Consider the following 20,318-nt stretch of genomic DNA (forward strand, 5'->3'; position numbering starts at 1 on the left):
GGGTTTTATAAATAAAAAGAGAAAAATGCCCGGATAGTCCCTGTGGTTTGGTCTTTTAAGAAAAGGGTATTTTTGTCATTTCACATCATTTTAACAGAGAAAAGTAACTGAAGTTAGACCCAGGGACTATCCGGGAACAAAAAATGAAAACTTGGGGACTATTCAGGTAGTTTTAGAAAGTTGGGGACTATAGGTGAAAAAAGGCGAAACCACAGGGACTATCCGGGCATTTTTCTCTTTTCACCCGAAAAACAATTTCTAGAGATGAGGGCGTCAATTATAGGAATACAACCCAAATCCACTCTCCAAACTAGAATATTGCAATTCTTAGGAACCCGTTTGCACCATTTAAGCACAAAACTGTTACTATAATCTTTATCATCACTTTCCAGGAATTCTTTAAATGAACGCACTTGCACCATTTAAGCACAAAACTGTTGCTATAAGGGTGTAAGGGGTGCTCACCTAATAGGTGAGTCCCATCTCTTACGCCCAACCAATCCTCGTGTGCCACGTCAACTCCCCTCTTAAACTCCCCTAACACCCTAAATTGATGGCGGCACTCCCCTCTTAGGTGAATTGTTTTTTTTTTTTTTTTTTTAAAAAAAAGGAAACTTTTGATTGGTCCCCTCTCCCTCTCTCCTCCCTCTCTCCTCCCCCTCTCTTCGGCAGCTCCTCACCCATTTCACTCCCTCTCTCTAACTCACCGCTATGTTGGCAGCCCCCCCCCCCCCCCCTAATCGGCAAGTGACCTCCCCGCATGGGTCACCGAATTACACCCCGCCCACCCTAATCTTTATCCTCACTTTCCAGGAATTCTTTAATATTGCAATTCTTTAATGTTCTTAGTTACCATCTCCCTCTTTGCCTTTAATTAACTAATGAAATTTTGTTCCAACCACCTTTACTTTCTCAACCGTACTAACAATATTCTTCCAAGTTCCATTTAAAGCCTTGTTAACGGGAACTTGCGACCAACACGGCTTGGTGTTATAAAGAGCATCATCACAATAACCGATTTCCGCATGTTATTCTCTTCATTTTTGTAGCGCCATATCCATTTGGATATAAGAGCAATATTAGTGTTCTTCAGTTTGCAAGGTCCAAGGATAATTCCTAAAACCTAGTGTGTTTATCACACAGTACCAATTGCATAACTTTTTATGTTGAATCATTTGGATTTCTTTATATATGAAACCGCTATCAAAGCAACTTAACAACTAAATTAGTTTGGTCAAGCTTGCAAATACTTCTTACACTTTATATACAAAAACCAAGGTTTTCCGCAACTCTATATTGCGAGAATAAGTAGATAAAAATGGACCATTTTATTTTGATGCACACAACAAAATAAAATGAATGAAGGAAAAATTACAAGTTTTGTCCTTTATCTTTATACCACTTTTCAGGAGGTGTCCGTTTTAACGAATGTTGACAGGCGGTGTCCTTTACTAGGTATTTTGTTGCAAATTTAGTCCTTTACATCCAACCCAGTTAAAAAACCCTGTTAATTGTTGACAGGCGGTGTCCTTTACTAGGTATTTTGTTGCAAGTTTAGTCCTTTACCTAGGTATTTTGTTGCAAGTTTAGTCCTTTACACCCAACAATTAACATGGTTTTTTGTGACAACTTCGACTTTCAAGGTTCGTATCCGTCAGTCTTGTGATTTCAAATCTCTTTATTTCTTTTCTTTCACGTTCCTTGCTTTTGTGAATCTGTTAACGCTCGTGAAAGACTTGTTTGCGTTACCTATTGTGTCGTATGGTTAAGTTAGAACCGCACACTTTGACGGGCCACGCATATTAGATTTGTGCATATGGTATTGGGCCGATTATTGTGCACCAAGGAACCCAACCGCTCACATGTATCGGATTGTTGGGGTGGGCCTGAGCCCACTTCGATTACATAAAATATATTTATGTATACGTAAATTGCATATATCACACAACTCAAATAAACAAACCCTACCCCTACCCCCTCTAATCAAACTGCGGCAGTAGAAGCAAACCCCCCCCCCCCCCCATGTCGAGATCACCATCACCATACTTCCCATATTATCTCGGTTAGTATCACTTATGTTTGTTTAATTTTATTGGTTGCTTGTAGTATCCGTGAACTTGCTTGATCTTGGTTGATTTGGGCATCGATACATGGCTGTGTGGTTTATGTTTGTATATGAGAATATGTGGTGTTTGGTTCAGCATGATGATGATCAGTGATAATGCTAGATAATAACAAATCACTGGATACAGTTTAGGTCATATCAACTAGCACAAACCACAACACAATTCAAACAATCAGTTTTGATTTAATTGTATTCGATTTTTCATTGGACCTCAATTGTAATATGATGTGATCACTGACAACTTTATATAGATCACATGTAATTCTGACAAATTATGGAAAAAGTGGCTGACTATTATGAATAAATTCCAAGTCACCTGCATATTGATAAGGATCTGATCAATAAATTAATGATTGGACCGATTGTTTGAAACCAGAATTGAATGATTTATTATTTGATTGCATGATTTACTTGCTATTTGATCACTGTTATGTATATGGAACTCATGAATTGGAACTTTGAATTTGTTAATGTGCATGGCCTCAATTGTTAGATCATATCCGGAAGTAGTTAACCAGTGGGCCACACAAGAATGAAACATATACACGAGCCCATATTGGGCCACACTCTAACATCAGATTACCCCACATGGGCCTAGCTTGTAAGTTGGGCCTCACACATTGAAACAGGCCTGGTAAGGGTGGACCGTATGCACAGCTGGGCTGCGTTCAGGCTGGGCTCAGGCGTGAGTGGCCCAAAAAAATTCACTGTTGAGCAGACGACTCATATTGGGCCTTAGGTATGATCGGGTTGCGCGGTTTGGATGACTATTATGTGATGCTACACGAGTACATGAGATTTGATATGTGTAATCTTGTATGTGTAGTACCTAGTACATAAATATACCCTGATAATGGAGGTTTGTGACACAATTAAGTGATACATCATGTCCATTATTGAATATATACTACTTGTGTAAATGTGAGCAGCATATGCCATGTTAGGATGAAGGAATCTGTGACTCGGGGTTTAACCACCTACTATGTGATATTATGATGGTGTATGTTGCCAAGTGCATTGTGCGGACAACTGTTACAACATGTATGCTAGTATGTGCGTTACTTGTATGTCGGACTACGTGGTATATGAGTAGGGAATATGTAAATTAATCTTCCGTGGAACATCTAGTGTTTGTGCACTCGAAACTGATTATTACTGGTAATTACAATAGGGACTAATTGACCAACTTGGAATACGTGCTTTAATCTTACCGAGCAAACCAAAGGTGAGTTCACTGCACTTTTCTAAGCATGCGTCCCGGTGGTTTGGGACATCTGGTAAACGTTTCTAAAGGGAATACTGGGTAAACTGTTATTTGGGATGTTGGTTATTGAACACAGTATAAATCATGTAAGACCCCATACATCTACCGTGTTGCTGAAGAAGCAACGAGGTATTTAGTTGATAGCGCTATTAGGTTTGGCACCCTCACACCGGGCCGAAAGGACGGGCGTGAACTAATTACCTGGACTTCATGACCAATGCCTAGTTAGAGGCATTGGGGTTGGGCATTCTCATCGTGTACATATAAAACCCCTTACATCTATTCAAGGTTGTTTGATACCTTGACCTCATGACCAATGCCTAAATGGAGGCATTGGGGTTGGGCATTCACATCTAGTCGCCACATACGGTAATCGAGTAATAACAACATCAAATCAATCAAATTGTTAAACTGTTTTATACATGTATCTGGTAAACTGAACTCGGTAACAAAACTTTGAACTCACCAGCGTTGTCTGACACACTTGTTTGCATGCTTGTAGGTCGTTTGATATTCTGCATTGGGGCTTGCTGTCTGGAGTAGCTGGAGTGGTCATGGGTCGACTGGATGGATTTATGTTATTGATTTCTTGATACAATACTTGGGTTTTGAAACTGTTTAAATTTTGCTTCCGCTGAATACTTTGGTTTTCACTTAGACTTGTTGATGGTATTTTACTAATAATCAAGGATTTTATTTTGAAACTTGTGCGCGTTCAATGTTATTAGTGGCTCGTCATTACTAGTGGTCACACGCCTAACAGGGACACTCCCTAAGTGGTAATTTGAGGGTGTGACATTTTTTAACTGGGTTGGGTGTAAAGGACTAAACTTGCAACAAAATACCTAGTAAAGGATACCGTCTGTCAACATTCGTTAAAATGGACACCGCCTGAAAAATGATATAAAGATAAAGAACAAAACTTGTAATTTTTCCATGAATGAAAATTGAACAAACTAGTAATTTGATGGTTTGTTCGTATATAAAAGCTAACATTAAAAGGGGCTGACGATTAATCATGCATCATGCGGTGACGTTGGTAGCCGAAAGACAAGAGGGTACATGCACCAATCGGTTTTTATCCCATTTGCTAAGTGTTCCAAGGCTTGATGCAAAACTACTATTGAGTCGGGGGTCTCACTAGAAGCAGTATCTTTCTTTCTACGGGGTAGAGGTAAGGTTGCCTACACCTTAACCTCTTCAGACCCTACGTACCTTAGCTTTGCTGTTGGTGAGATTTACTGAGTATGACGACCACGACATGTATTGGTCATGTGTGGGTGTTAAACGACCCAACATAAAATTTAAAACATATGAACATATTAGTTTGATAATTTTTTTACATGTATAACTTGTGCATGTATGCAAGAAGCATTAAACTTAAAAATATGAAATATTGACTAAAATTAAACAATTTTAATTTGTTAGTTTTCTGTTCTCAATAACTTGATGTTCTGAATATCACGAAGCAAACTTATTAGATACAACAATTATATATTATAGAGATCGAGCAAATAAATTTAATGTAATTTCTTGTATTCCACTAAAGAGACTCTTCATTGAATCCAATCACAAACCCGATATACCTGACGTGACTAGCTCGTAACTCAGTGGCGGACCTGAAAATTATTTGTTGGGGGTGTGGATGAGGCGTTCAACCATATTTTCAAGGAGTACGGTCGGGTTTTTTGCCTAAAATATACACTATTTTTTTTTTCAAATGGTGCGGCTGCCCACAACTGTTGGTAGGTCCGCCACTGGTTTAATTGTAAATTAAGAGTAGCATGCAGCGTTTCAAAACTAGATTTATTTTCAAATTATATTTTTAATTAAATTATTGAAAAAAAAATCATGTCATGTAAGTATTACGTCCAAACAGAAAACGCCCAAATAAGACATGCATACTTTCTCACTACAAAAGACATGCATGCGTTGCAAACCCTAACTATACGTACATATAATCTAATAGTATTAACATAATAACATCCATATTCATATATAGTTTATAGATCAACTTCATCAATACATATACGTACACATCCATAATTCAAAAATATTTTACATGCATGATGCTTGCTGGGCAGCATAAACACTACGTTCACATATACACATTATGTATATAATATATATTTATACAAAGGGAGTGTATTATCTTTAAAACTTATAGGTGCAACAGGTAAGTATACTCCCTAGGATATATCACTAGTTTCTTTGCTAATTTCATTGATACCGCGAATGAGCCGATCTCTAAACCATGCTAGCTAGTTCGGTATGAGTTTAAACGGAGGCTTGACAAACGTCGGTGCAGGATCCGATCGCCCATAATCTTTTGTATTAGCCCTTAGCAGCCTCTCATGAATAATATCATCCCTCCCCAAAATTTGATCTTCTTCATATAAAGATTCCTATATACACATACATGCACATAAAGTTTTTTACATGATATGACGCAAAACACATGAAATATAAGAGATTATGTTAAAAGAAAAAGAAGATGAACTTAACTAACCTGATTTTGATCAGTTGCACCAAGTTTCACCATTGGAATGGACGAACCGCAACGGGCTGTTTCACATGAACATGATCAAGTATGATTCATATAGACAACTCAAAAGGGTTTACATATGTGTTCATAAAGATTACTATACAGAAGAAAAGATAAGAAATTGATTGAATATATTATGGATTGAACCTGCAAATGATGATGAAACAAGTGAGGCTACAATGAGAAGAGTTAGGAGATAAATCTTGTAAGACATGTTTCTTTTCATTCTCATGATTGCTTCTCTTTGTTGAGAGCTTTTTGGCTTAAAGGATTTCAAGAAATGATGCAAACATTGTATTTCTATACAAGAGTGGGGTGGGGGGTTATTATAAAGTTAATTATTTAATAATAACAATAGTGGTGTTGGGGATAAGACCTAATTAAGAAATGCTAGTTTAATATAAAGAGTTATGTCATAATTCAATGCTTTTTCCTGTGCTTAACTTTTAGATTAAATTTAAAACCTAAAAGGTGAGAGGAAACCACTTTGCTGTTGTTGGGGCACTAATTGTCTATAGGGTTAGTGGAAATTTAAATATCTAGAAGATTAGTTTAATGTCTTAATGGGTAATGGACCCCTAATACAAAGTTTTAGCCAATAATATCATGTTCTTTTTTATCTTTTTATCGGGTAAAGAGGTGAGACTTGAACCTAAAAATGCGTGGACTTGAAGGCTAAAGTAGCCACATATGTTGTTTGGTAAGAGTTTCTTTCATGATTTATTTATTTATTTGGTTGATTGATCTCACTCCATTGGATCTCTAAACGTTGGTTATAAATTGAGGTGCTTTGTATATTTTTTTTTCTTTATAAAATAGTTAAATTGACAAATCATACGAAATCGATCTATTGTTCAGGATCGATGAGCATAGGATAACTAACACATTCGTTTTGGTCATCTTAGAGATGAAAAAAGGAGATATATTTATTTGGATCAATGTATGAAACAAAGCCTAAACCTCACTTGAAACTAGACCTTTTTTCCTAAATGTCACTTGATGGCCATTGTAGCAATAGTCAGTTATTTAGTACGTACTAATTAGTGTCGCATGATGCACAATTACTATTAGTGCACACTTGCTACTTATAGTAGTTACCACTAATGAACACTACTTATGCACACTTACAATTGTTTTTGCTTGCACAACTTCCACTAATGGACCAATGAACACTACTTACGTACACTTACAATTGTTATTTGCTTGTATAATTTTACTAATGGACCAACTTGCTAATCAGTGACGGATCCAAAAATTATTTGCTGAGGGTGCGGATGAGGTGTTCAACCATATTTTCAAGGGGTGCGGTCGGGTTTTTGTCTAAAATATACACTCAAATTTCTTTTTCAAGGGGTGCGGCCGCCCGCCCTGGCCAAAGGGTAGGTCCGCCCCTATTGCTAACAATCACAATATTACCACTGATGTCATTAGTGATGGCTAGTTACAACTAAAGAGATGGAAGCAGCCTTTGTCTTAATTGTTGAGTGTTATGTGTCTTATGTCCAAGTCTTGATGCAAAACTACTATCGAGCCGGGGGTCTTACTGGAAGCAGCCTCTCTATTCCTACGAGGTAGAGGTAAGACTGTTTACATCTTACTCTCCTTAGACTCTACATTAACTTTGTTATTGGTGAGATTTACTTAGTATGATGATGATGATGTTTTTTCTTGTAGAACTTGCTTCCAAACGAAGTTTAACACAAACTTTATGATTCAAGATTCTTTATAACACAAACAAGAAAAGCAAGCAATTAAACCATTTTGGAAGATAAGTAAAGAATTAGCATTATGAATTACTTTAGTTAATTAAATACAGGTTCTATAAGGGAATGTAGTGCAATATTACTGACTCAAAAACCTCAAAAGGCAACTAGTGGCCACTTTAGAAACATTAGGGTTTTTGTTTTGTTCTTTAGTTGATCAGCTAGGGTTCCAAAAAGATTTAAATATAATTTGTGGGATTTTCAAGGGTTTAAACTTTGGATGGTTAGTCATTAGTGCTTTCAATTATACATATGGACAAAGACTTGGCACCAAATACCACTTGACAGGACACTGATGGAGAATAAAGATACCACCCTCTTCATTATTATTTTTCTCATCTTTTCTTTTTCTATTAAAGCAGTCTTGGTTGGACAGCTCCACACCTCCCAAAAAAAGAACTTGATTAATACATGTTTATAAATATAAAGATGAATATAAATATATATATATATAGAAAAAGTATATCGTACATTACGGCTTAAAATACTTCACGTACGACAACGTGCGTGATTTGTTGTATAACACGCACGTTAATGTTTTCAATATGCGTGATTATTGTGTTTCAACATGCGTGATTTTAGATTTTTGAGTTATAACGTGCGTGATTTTAAAATGAACGTGCGTAATTACTTGTCGTACGTGATGTACGTTAAGCCGTAATGTACGTTAACCTTCCTCTCTCTCTCTCTCTCTCTCTCTCTATCTATATATATATATATATATGTTTGCGTGCGCACGTGTGTGTTTAAGTGGTTTTAAGCTTTCTTTTGAGGGTGATAATATGAATTTTAGTTATCATAACTAAATAGTAATTTATAATAAAAACACGGGTTAAAAAAAGGTAGTGTTTGTATTGTTTAAGACATGATAAGTACGATGTTTATATTTTTTTGTTACTTAAAGGATCAGAAGAAGAGGTATCATGTATTGTTTAAGACATGATAAGTACTATGTTTATATTTTTTTTTGTTAATTAAAGGATCAAAAGAAGAGGTATCATGTGGCATATTTCAGTTTAGGTTAAAAAATAGTTTAAAGGATTCTATAACTTTTACCAAATTATTTTTTATTATAAGTTATAAAAAGCTAAAAAAAAATATACAAGAAATATGGTGCACGTCTTTTGGTTCTTTCAATAGAACAAAAGTTAGCATATGATTAAAAAGCGAAGAAGACAAAATTATTGTCAGAAACATATTCAATAGCTAGCGCAAATAATTAAGATTAAAGACATACTATATTTAAGATACTAGTTAGTTACGATGTTAAATTGAACTGATTCTGATGGTTTTATAAATAATAATAAAACTTTGAGAAAAATGCATGGATAGTCGTTGTGGTTTGCCCATCTTTCACCTTTCTTCCCTAACTTTTTAAAATTACAGCTATAGTCCCAAACTTTTGCAATTTCGTTCTGTCACACCACGTAAAATCACGACCAATGATGTGTTGACACGTGTACTAAACTCTAATGAAGTCAAACGTTGACTATTAGGGATTAATTTTGCGAAAAATCAAAAACCATGAATATGAAAGGACTGAAAGTGTCAACATGCTTAAACTAAGCCTCTGAATAACCTTACACGGTATTAATATTCACAAATGAGCCACATGTTGGTTGAGAGGAGCCGTTTGCATAATTATTTGAAAGTTTGCGCGTCGAAGGGTTAAAAGTGTCAACATGTTAATTCTTACCTATGAGTGACCTTTTAACAAACTGAGAGCTTCATGATGTTTAATTATACTCTCGGGAATGCCTATTATTGGTTATCTAAGGCTTTTACACTAATAAGTGATGTTACGCGCAAGTTTGCAAGTTAAAGGGGTTAAAAGTGTCAACATGTTTAATTATATCTCTGAGTGACCTTTTAACGAACCCGAAACATCATGACGTGCAATCATACTCTTGGGAATGCCTATTATGGGCTACATAGGGCTTTGATGCTATTAAACAATAATACGCGCAAGTTTGTGCGTTAAAGGGGCCAAAAGCGTCAACATTTAAAACTACACCTTTGAGTGACCATATAAGCGAACTGGAGTATCGTAATGTTCGGTCATACTCTCGAGAATGCTTAATATTGGCCAATGAGGGCTTTTTGTACTAATTATAACAAAACATGCAAGTATGGAAGTCAAGGGGCCTAAAATGACAAAGTTTGAAAGTTGTTGGGTGTGACAGGTTGGTACCAGAGCCAACATTAAGTGAATTAAACACTAGCCTTTTGTGTTTAATCTCAATGACACAGTAGCACATTCCTTGACTTCCGAGTCTAGACATGAACTAGGAATGATCTCATCCCTGTTATTTGTATGCATTGTTTTCGATATTTGTGAATTACAGGAACGTGTCGCCGAGCAAAGCTGCCATTGGTGGAAACTCTCCAAACCTGAAGTCTAAGAATGTTAAGCTTCGTACTACAGCTCGAATAAGCGTATGACCAGTATGGAGAAAGGACCTTTTTGAACCATTTCCCAAAAATCAAACCAGTTGAAACCATTAAACATATTTCAAATTCTGTACCTAAGACTTTTTGAAACTTCAAATGAGAAGCCAACATCGGAGGAGTCCATACCAACTGTCCTTGAGGCTCCCACTCCAAAGATAATACCTATGAGAACCCAAAGGACCCATAATTCTTACCTCCCAGTCTTGGAATCCCAAATTTGGATTATACATGTCCTGACCTTATTCGTGATCCATATATTCATTAAACATAGAATCCTTGGATTCCACTTTTGCAAAGATTCCTAATATAGAAGATTTCGACTACCCACAAAAACCTTCAGTGTCCGTACCACACACAGTGAACCAAGGAGAAAACTTTCAGAAATAAAATGAAGAAGAAACTCCCTTTGTTATATTTCATTTCTCTAGTAGTCCCTATAAGGAATGAAAACTTTCAGAAATAAGTCCCTGCGTGGGCGAATTTCTTTGTTTAAGATCCGTTTAGGGTAATTATTGTAATTCTTTAGGACTTTCTATGAAAAGTTTCCTTTTTAAAATTTACTTTGGTATTAAACATATACATATGTATTATGTCCTAAATCAGAACATTATTTCAGTTTATGATTGCTCCGCCATTAAATCTCAAGGAAAATCTTAAAGGTATAACCTAGCCTATATGTCATTTTAGACATGGCTATAATGGTAAAGCCTTTTTAAGATAATAGATCATTGTCAACACCTAAGAACGTGTTAGCACTCTTGACAAATGTGGTTCGAGAAAATCACAATAGTCATCCTTATATTGGATTCTTCCAATTTCTTATCTAGCCTAGTGGTTTAGAAATCATGGCTCAAATCATCAAATAAAATGATCATATCATAAACATCCATTAGTGATAAAGTGCCTACGGGCTATATCCATTGTCCTAAAAGACAAGAGACAGTTGTAGTCTCTGACTCCCTGTCAAGAAAGGTAATGAACTATGTTCAAACCTTAATGTCTCGATCCTATAAGATCATGGCTCATAAATTCAAAACTGTCCTCGTGACAAGGCCTTTTGTGCCATTTTAATATCCTTAATAGTTTATAACTAGATTAACTATAATGAAAAGTTTAAAATAAACCTGATTATCAAATTAACCAAATATGGTCTGTTTATACCATGGTTAATGAATCATCGAAAATGATGATTCCAGAATAGACTTCTAAACAAAATTATTGACAATTGTTTTATAGAAAACAAGCTTTAGCATGCCTGAATCAGATGAGGTTAATAGTCATTCCAATATGGGGAATGACAACACCAGAATGAATATAACGGGTGTAGATCTACAAGCAATGATAGATAATCCTGTCACTATAGCCATTGACAGATAGTTCAAAGAACCAAGTGGTACTCGCATTAGGACTCAGTCTATACCTCATACGAAGCCACCTTCCAAGACACATACATCTCATAAGGACGATTCTCATCATTCGTCAAATCAGAAAAGTATCCCATCCAAACAAATTGTGCTCAATCAGGAGCCACGTGTTAAGACCTGCTCTTATAAATACTTTGTCTCTCACAAACCAAGGGACTTTACAGGAGAAAAAAGAGTCATCGATTGTATGACATGGCTTGATGAGATGGATACTGTAGTAGACATTAGTGGTTGTGCCGAGCAGGATATTGTGAAATTTGTTTCACAATCATTCAAAGGAGAAGCGTTGGCATGGTGGAGATCATTGATCCAAGCCACGGGGAAGATCCCGCTTTATAACTTATCTTGGGATCAATTTGTTGCACTGATCAAGGAAAACTTCTGTCCTCAGCATGAGGTAGAAAAGATCGAAACAGACTTCTTGACTCTGGTCATGAAGAATTTAGATTGTCAGGCATACGTGACGAGTTTCAACACCATGTCCCGCCTGGTTCCCTATTTAGTCACCCCTGAACGTAAACGCATAGCGCGTTTTATTGGAGGCCTAGCACCAGAAATTAAGGGAAATTTTAAAGCATCTAGGCCTACCACATATAGGTCTATGGTGGACTTATCCTTATCTATCACTTTAGATGCAATCAGGAATAAGTCTGTTAAGACTACTGACGAGGGAAAAAGGAAAAGAGAAGAGGAGAGCTCTCATCGATCTGACAAGAAGAAAAAGGGAAATTCTAAGCACAAGAAAAATTTCGAGTTCAAGAAAAACTCGAGTCAGTCTGATAAAGACCCAAATGCAGTAACTGCAGAAAGCGTCATTCTGGAAAATGTACGCTCGACCCACGTGCTAAACTATGTGGGATTTGCAAGACCAAGAGTCACAAGACTTTAGAATGCAAGGAGTTGAAGAACGCAACTTGTTACAACTGTAACGAGGAAGGGCACATCAAAACCAATTCCCCAAAACTTGCAAAGAAGCCTGAAGAGGCCAAGAAAACAAACGCGCGAGTCTTCCAAATGAACGCCCAAGAGGCGGTACATAATGATAACGTCATAACAGGTACCTTCCTTATCAATGAGGTTTATGCTAGAATTTTGTTTGATTCTGGCACAGATAAGTCTATTGCAGACAATAAATATTGTAAATTGCTGAATCTGCCTGTTAGAACTCTAGACATAAAACATGAGGTAGAATTGGCAGATGATGCCTTAGAGACTGCTTCAACAATTTTAGGTGAATGCTTTATATCCATTAGGAATCACTCTTTTCCAATGTCCTTGTGGCGAGCTTTCAAGCTATCAAAAATCATCAATATGACAAAGGCAGATGTGACATTTTAATCCCCTGTCAAAAAGGTAATGGACTAGGTCCAAACCTTAAATGCCATTGATGGTCCTTTTGTGACCTAGGCTAAATATAATTGATATACATTTAAATAACGTTCATTAGGAATGTTCATACCATATTAGCCTGTATGGTTTAATGATACCGTGGTTAGCATATGTTAGGTCATCAGAATGATGACTAGCTGTTGTAGTACAACTAAGTAATTGTTTCAGTTGGTGTTGGGGACCAAGTCTCGAGTATGACAAACTCGGATAAGACAACCGTCAATCGCGTCATTGATGGTGCGACTCATGCTAATGATGCTACAATTGTGAACCTCAAAATTAACAGAGATGTTCTCCAAGCTATGATTGACGCAGCTGTTGGAAAAGCTATTAGAAAGGTCATGAAAAAGTTCAAAGAGCCAAATGCTACTTTCTCCAAATCCCATTTAAAACCACACTTCATTACTCACGAGAAGGATCTTATTCATGCCTCGAGTGCAAAGAATGAACCAAAAAGGAAAAGGGAGAAAGATAACTCCAAGACTTCTAAGAAAAAGGGGAAGCTAGAGCTTAATAAGAACCAACAAAAGTCCAATAAGAAACTTGTATGCAAGACATGCTATAAAAGACACTGGGGACAGTGTCGAATGGAACAAAGGCCAAGACCGTGTGGCATCTGTAAAAGTACTAGTCATCCGTCTCACGAATGTAGGGACATAAAGAATGCAGTCTGCTTCGGCTGTGGCGAGAAAGGCCACATCAAGACTACATGCCCTAAATCTGTCAAGGGATGTATGGTTAAGAATAAAAAGCCTAAGAATGAAAGCGCTTAAACTCTCCTGATGAATGCCAGAGGTAGTTCATATCAATAATGTCATCAGGTACATTCCTTCTCATTTATTAGTAATATAAATGCTAAGAGCTCTGTTTTGGTTCGGGTACCAACAAATCCTTCATAAATTTTAAGCATAGCAAACTTTTAAAATTTTTTCCATAAGAACCCCAGATATTAAGTGTAAGGTAAAACTTACATGCGAAAATCATAAGAACCATTTCTTCTATTCTTGTCAGAAATCTTCATTCGTAAAAATCTAGAGTACTCTCTCTCTCTCTCTCTCTCCAGATGGAGTATGTCAATATATGTTATTTTTTTTATTATCTCATTGATTTCTATCAACTGTGAATGCTAGACTATGCTTTATAATAGCGCCATATGAGGATTGGCGTATCCTAGTGTGTTCCATAGATTGCTTCCATGCCTGATCAGTATGAAGGTTTAATGCATGGAACCACTGAGATATCCCAATGGTCATATTGTACCAAAGTCAGTTAATGGTATTCAAAGAAGATATCCAGAATAGAAATGTCCAAGTGAGTGTCGCTAATTAAGACATCCATGCATTCGTAAAGCAAATGTGTCATTTATCTGACACGAGTATCGATAGATGATCTGAAGCTTGGGATTTAGAATATCTCTGTTATGTCTTGATTATCTTCTCTAAAGAAGTACCCTGTTTACCTCCTAAGACAAGTAGAGTTGAGATTTACATCCCACTTAGGGCTGCATTATTATGAAAATATCCATATCAATTAGTACCAGCAATAATGGAAGAATCGAAACCCTAATTAAATGAGTTTTAAGATAAAGGTTCATAAAGCCTAATTCATAATTCTGAGAGCTTCGGTAATATTAGTTAAGAAAGACGGTTCATTATGCTTATGCATTGATTACCGCAACCCTACTTAGGTATCAATTGTGAGTCGCTATTGGCTACCCAGGATTGTCGACTTGTTCAACTAACCATGAGGTTAGCTATTCTTCAAGATTGGGTTAAGCAGTAGTTGGAATGACTATCTCACCTTAAATAAGCTCTCATATAACTAATAATTAGTATATAAGCATCAAGGCTGCTCCTTTGGAGACCTTGTATAGATGGAATGTTAAACATCCGTTGTTGGACAGAAGTTTGGTAAGTCCAAATTAGCAGGACCTGAAATTTCCCTGGAAATAACGAATAAGATCATACGAATCCGTAACTGTTTGAAATTTGCCAATAATCGACAGAAAATCAATGATTGATAAGAGTCGCAAACCTCTTAAGTTCTTGTTAAGGAATAAGATTCAACAGAAAGTATCACCCTAGAAGGGTGTGATGAAATTTTAATACAGCGGGCTAGTTAAGCTCTGGATATATAGGATCATTCGAGAAAATCGAATATGTCAGGATCGGTAGCCTATAAGCTAAAACTTACCTAAGGAACTTGATGGTATTCACAATGTGTTCCACACTGGTGATTTAAGGATATGTCTCGCTGATAAGTCAATAGAATTATCACATAATGATGTGCAGATTAATGAAAACTTATGGTTTGATGAGAAACCAGTATCGATCAAGGATTGACAGGATTAGAAGCTCCGAAAGAAAACATGTACCTATTATAAAGGTCAACTGGGGTGCCCATAGAGGTCCCAAATATGTTGTGGAAGTTAAGTCCATTAGACGACAGAAAGTACTTCCATCTTTTGAGCAAATCTCGAGGTCGAGATTTCTTTTAAGGGGGTGAGGATGTAACACCTCGTAAAATCACGACCAATGATGTGTTGACACGTGTACTAAACTCTAATGAAGTCAAACGTTGACTATTAGGGACTAATTTTGAGAAAAATCAAAAACCTTGAATATGAAAGGACTGAAAGTGGCAACATGCTTAAACTAAGCCTCTGAATAACCTTACACGGTATTCATATTCACAAAAGAGCCACATGTTGGTCGAGAGGAGCCGTTTGCATAATTATTTGAAAGTTTGGGCGTCGAAGGGTTAAAAGGGTCAACATGTTAATTCTTACCTCTGAGTGACCTTTTAACAAACCGAGAGCTTCATGATGTTTGATTATACTCTCGGGAATGCCTAATATTGGTCATCTAAGGCTTTTACGCCAATAAGTGATGTTACGCGCAAGTTTGCAAGGTAAAGGGGTTAAAAGCGTCAACATGTTTAATTATACCTCTGAGTGACCTTTTAACGAACCCGAAACATCATGACGTGCAATCATACTCTTGGGAATGCCTATTATGGGCTACATAGGGCTTTGATGCTATTAAACAATAATACGCGCAAGTTTGTGCGTTAAAGGGGCCAAAAGCGTCAACATTTAAAACTACACCTTTGAGTGACCATATAAGCGAACTGGAGTGTCGCAATGTTCGGTCATACTCTCGAGAATGCTTAATATTGGCCAAGGAGGGCTTTTTGTACTAATTATAACAAAACATGCAAGTATGGAAGTCAAGGGGCCTAAAATAACAAAGTTTGAAAGTTGTTGGGTGTGACAGGTTGGTATCAGAGCCAACATTGAGTGAATTAAACACTAGCCTTTTGTGTTTAATCTCAATGACACAGTAGCACATTCCTTGACTTCCGAGTCTAGACATGAACTAGGAATGATCTCATCCCTGTTATTTGTATGCATTGTTTTCGATATTTGTGAATTACAGGAACGTGTCGCCGAGCAAAGCTGCCATTGTTATTGTTATTGTTATTGTTATTGTTATTGTTATTGTTATTGTTATTGTTATTGTTATTGTTATTGTTATTGTTATTGTTATTGTTATTGTTATTGTTATTGTTATTGTTATTGTTATGGTGTTGAGCCTGCTGCTGATACTGTTGTTGTTGTTGTTGATGGTAATAAGGCATGTATTGCGGCGGTGGGTGCTGGTACATCATGGCTGGGTGGTGCATAGCGGCGGCGGCGGGGTATTGCTGCATCGCTAACCATTGTTGTTGTTGGTATTGTTGCATCGCTAACCACTATTGTTGATGTTGTTGTTGTTGTGGGGTTAGTTCGGTGGTGGTGGGGCCGGTGGTGGTTCGGTGGCAGTGGCGGTGAGTTGCTGCATCTTAATGATGGGTGAGGATTGCGGCGGAGGATGAATAAGGGGTTTGTTTGGAGAGGAAAAAGGAGTGGTCAAAGAATGTAACGAGAAAAAAAAGAAGATAGGGGTTAGGGTGAGGGTGGAGTAGGTTGTGGGATCCATTTGAAATTTGATTTATTAATTAGTTTTTTATTTTTTTATTTATTAAAAGCTTGGATAGTCCCTGTGGTTTGTCCTTTTTAAGCAAAGGATATTTTTGTCATTTCACACCCTCTTAACTGAGAAAACTAACTGATGTTAGACACAGGGACTATCCGGGAACGAAAATTGAAAAGTTGGGGACTATAGCTGTAATTTTAGAAAGTTAGAGACTAAAGGTGGAAAAAGGATAAACCACAGGGACTATCCGGGCATTTAACTCTTAATATTGATTAATGATCAACTGTATAGAATATAGAGGGGCCTTTTCGGCCCATTTACTTAAGAATGGGTCGATTTGAGTTGTGTTTTAACAAGTCCGTTAAGCAGAAAGTTAACAAAAATAAAAAAGTACCCTTTCATTGTTAAAAAGGAAAGGATTGTGAAGGCATTATCATCTCCCAATCTTAGCATTGACAATCATCGACAGCCTGTATTCCAGCTCCAATCCTTTAGTGTGTTTCCTCGTTTAAGTCATTGTATATGCATATAAATAGGCCTTTTTGCTTCTTTGTAATACACACAACAATCAATACAAGCCTTTTTTCCAATAAAGTCTTCATGGTATCAGAGCAGTGTTTCTGATTCCTGAACACTTTGCTCATCATCTACAAACAATCCCAAACCAGAGAAACCCGTCTACAAAAATCAAACTCGGAAAAAAAAATCATTACCAGTTCCGGCAAATCTCAGATCGTGTATCAGTTCCGGCAAACCTCAACCCCGCCGCAATCAAACCTCAGATCTTGTTTCCTTTCCTGTTGGTTCAAGATCCAACAACCGCCACAACATCCGGCTACTAATCACCAGCTCCACCAACCAAAACACCGCCGCCGCCGCAAACCTCAACTCCGTCGATCTGAACATATACCATTGTTAATCCACCCTCCACCACCCATATCGTCCGCTGAAACCTACCACCACTCACCGTCTTCACGTGCCACCGATTACCACCACCTCCGCCACTCCTAACATCCACCAGTTGGTTGTGTGTTCTTCTTTTTTTTGGGTTTGAGTTATTTTTTGTTGTCTGCATAAAGAGGATAGAGAGAAAAAGGGTGGGTGACGGCTGATAAGTTAAATATTAGGGTTTTACTTGTGTTAAATAGGTGAGAGATGTGGTGTCTAGGAAAGAGAGAAGATAAACAAATGAAAAGGTGGGGAGTTGATGTAGAAACAGACAAAAGAAAAAGAAAAATAGGAAAGGCAAATATGGTACATAACTCTTATAAAAAAAATAAATCGTGGATTTTCGATTGTGGGGCAACCGATACCATGACATATGAAATTTCTGATTTGGTGTCAACATCCAAACCGCAGAAAACTCATATTCAAACTGCGAACGGAGAGGTTATGCGTGCAGAAAAAGGGGGAACAATTGAAATCTCCCCAACATTAAAACTCTCAAATTGCCTTTATGTTCCATCATTGTCACATAAATTACTATCAATCAGTCATGTGACAAAAGAACTAAATTGCGTAGTGCTAATGCATCCCACTTTTTGTATCTTACAGGATATCAGGACGGGGACGATTATTGGACGTGGCACTGAGCATCAGGGGTTGTACTATGTGGATGAGGTGGCTCAACAAGGTACTGTGATGCTAGCTCATGGAACTACAAACCGAGAAGCATGGTTATGGCATAGGCGTCTCGGACATCCATCTTCTGGGTATCTACATCTTTTATTCCCTAAACTTTTTTCTCCTCGTGATAAAATAAATTGTGAAACTTGTTTTCTTGCTAAAAGCCATCGACAACCCTTCAAACCAAATAATACAAGAGTTAATGTACCTTTCTCATTAATTCATTCTGATGTATGGGGTCCGTCCCCTATTACGGGGGGACAAGGCTTTCGTTATTTCTTGCTATTCATAGATGATTGTACCCGTATGACGTGGGTCTATTTCTTGAAACATAAATCTGAAGTTTTTGAAAAATTTACTATATTCCATACTATGATTCACACTCAATTTCAAAAAGAAATTCAAATTCTTCGGTCCGACAATGGGGGGGAATTCGTTAATGCATCCATAAAACAGTTTTGCCAAACAAAGGGGATAATTCACCAAACCACCTGTCCACATACTCCTGAACAAAATGGAGTTGCCGAACGCAAAAACCGTATAATTCTTGAGATGACTCGGGCCTTCCTAATCGAATCCAAAGTCCCTAAATTCTTCTGGCCCGAAGCAGTTGCTTCTTCTGTATACCTTATAAATCAACTTCCTACAAAGATTCTTGAACTAAAAACCCCCATACAAGTCCTAGAAAAATTTTCCGAGATCCCCCCTTCTCTTACTCTTGAACCACGAATTTTTGGCTGCTCAACCTTTGTTCACATACCCAAAACCAATCGAACAAAACTTGACCCGTGTGCCGAGAAATGTGTGTTTGTGGGTTATGGAGTTAATCAAAAAGGTTATCGTTGTTACAACCCAAAAACACGTCACACACACACTACTATGAACCTTGACTTTCTTGAAACAGAATACTTCTATGACACCCAACCTAATGGTCAGGGGGAGAACGAACACATAGACACACTGGGTTGGCTGACTCGATTCCCATCTTCTGAGGAAGTCATAACCAGAGGAGATCACAGTACCAAAGGAGAATCACCGCCTGACACAAACACACAACCAACTGAGCACAGTCTCACTGAAGAAAATCCCTCCAACCTGATGCCCGAGGTAAGTAACAATGAGATTCCTGAAAATTCTAATGTTTCCCCTAATCATTATGAATGTGAGCACACAGAACAGGAGCAAGCTGAACGAAGTTCTCCTGCCTCCCCTAATCATAGTGATGGTGAACACATAGAACCGGTGACAACAACAGAACACATTGAACCAAGGGAAGCACCAGAACGGTATGTGTTGCCACCAAGGGCAAATAGGGGAGTTCCTCCCAAGCGATATTCCCCAGAAAAGGAATCTCGAAACTCAAATTATCCGGTAGCCAACATAGCCAGGGGAGCCTGTCTCATGAAGCTAAGGCGTTTGCTTCCTCAATATATTCTGAACATGCCCCAACCAATGTTGAACAAGCCTTAAAATCCAAGAACTGGAGAGGAGCAATGGAAACAGAGATGGAAGCCTTGATAAAAAATGACACATGGGAAAAGAGTACCCTTCCGCCAGGAAAGAAACCCGTAGGATGTCGCTGGGTCTTCACAGTAAAGCATAAGTCTGACGGAACCATTGAAAGGTATAAAGCTCGGCTGGTAGCTAAAGGGTACACTCAAACATATTGTGACAACTCGAAATTCTGAACCTATCTTTGTGTAACGTTTATGAACATGTCATGACTATATGAACTTGACTTATTAAGTGAATGA

General features: G+C 37.5%; 2 protein-coding genes across 2 annotated transcripts; one reads left to right on the forward strand and one right to left on the reverse strand.

Annotated features, from left to right (window-relative positions):
- Nucleotides 1-5,371: 5,371 nt before the first annotated feature.
- Nucleotides 5,372-6,239, reverse strand: LOC110938204 (protein CASPARIAN STRIP INTEGRITY FACTOR 1). Its single transcript, XM_022180667.2, has 3 exons — nucleotides 6,082-6,239; nucleotides 5,899-5,954; nucleotides 5,372-5,794 (listed from the first exon to the last, which is right to left on the reverse strand). Exons 1-3 carry the CDS (start codon nucleotides 6,164-6,166, stop codon nucleotides 5,651-5,653), a joined length of 285 nt encoding a protein of 94 aa, XP_022036359.1. The 5' UTR covers nucleotides 6,167-6,239; the 3' UTR covers nucleotides 5,372-5,650.
- Nucleotides 6,240-12,173: 5,934 nt separating this feature from the next.
- Nucleotides 12,174-13,734, forward strand: LOC110934240. Its single transcript, XM_022177422.1, has 3 exons — nucleotides 12,174-12,398; nucleotides 12,440-12,629; nucleotides 13,130-13,734. Exons 1-3 carry the CDS (start codon nucleotides 12,174-12,176, stop codon nucleotides 13,732-13,734), a joined length of 1,020 nt encoding a protein of 339 aa, XP_022033114.1.
- Nucleotides 13,735-20,318: the final 6,584 nt, after the last annotated feature.

Source organism: Helianthus annuus, chromosome 4, assembly GCF_002127325.2.
Source record: "Helianthus annuus cultivar XRQ/B chromosome 4, HanXRQr2.0-SUNRISE, whole genome shotgun sequence".
Classification (NCBI taxonomy): domain Eukaryota; kingdom Viridiplantae; phylum Streptophyta; class Magnoliopsida; order Asterales; family Asteraceae; genus Helianthus; species Helianthus annuus.

What these genes read in the sequence shown, in the direction of transcription:
- LOC110938204 (XM_022180667.2), bottom strand. Translation starts at nt 6,166, where the DNA reads ATGAGAATGAAAAGAAACATGTCTTACAAGATTTATCTCCTAACTCTT. An exon ending in TGTTTCATCATCATTTGCAG is followed by an intron (nt 5,955 to 6,081) that starts GTTCAATCCATA and finishes CATGTGAAACAG; the next exon opens with CCCGTTGCGGTTCGTCCATT. An exon ending in GTGCAACTGATCAAAATCAG is followed by an intron (nt 5,795 to 5,898) that starts GTTAGTTAAGTT and finishes ATGTGTATATAG; the next exon opens with GAATCTTTATATGAAGAAGA.
- LOC110934240 (XM_022177422.1), top strand. Translation starts at nt 12,174, where the DNA reads ATGGTGGACTTATCCTTATCTATCACTTTAGATGCAATCAGGAATAAG. An exon ending in AAAGCGTCATTCTGGAAAAT is followed by an intron (nt 12,399 to 12,439) that starts GTACGCTCGACC and finishes GGGATTTGCAAG; the next exon opens with ACCAAGAGTCACAAGACTTT. An exon ending in TAATGATAACGTCATAACAG is followed by an intron (nt 12,630 to 13,129) that starts GTACCTTCCTTA and finishes TAATTGTTTCAG; the next exon opens with TTGGTGTTGGGGACCAAGTC.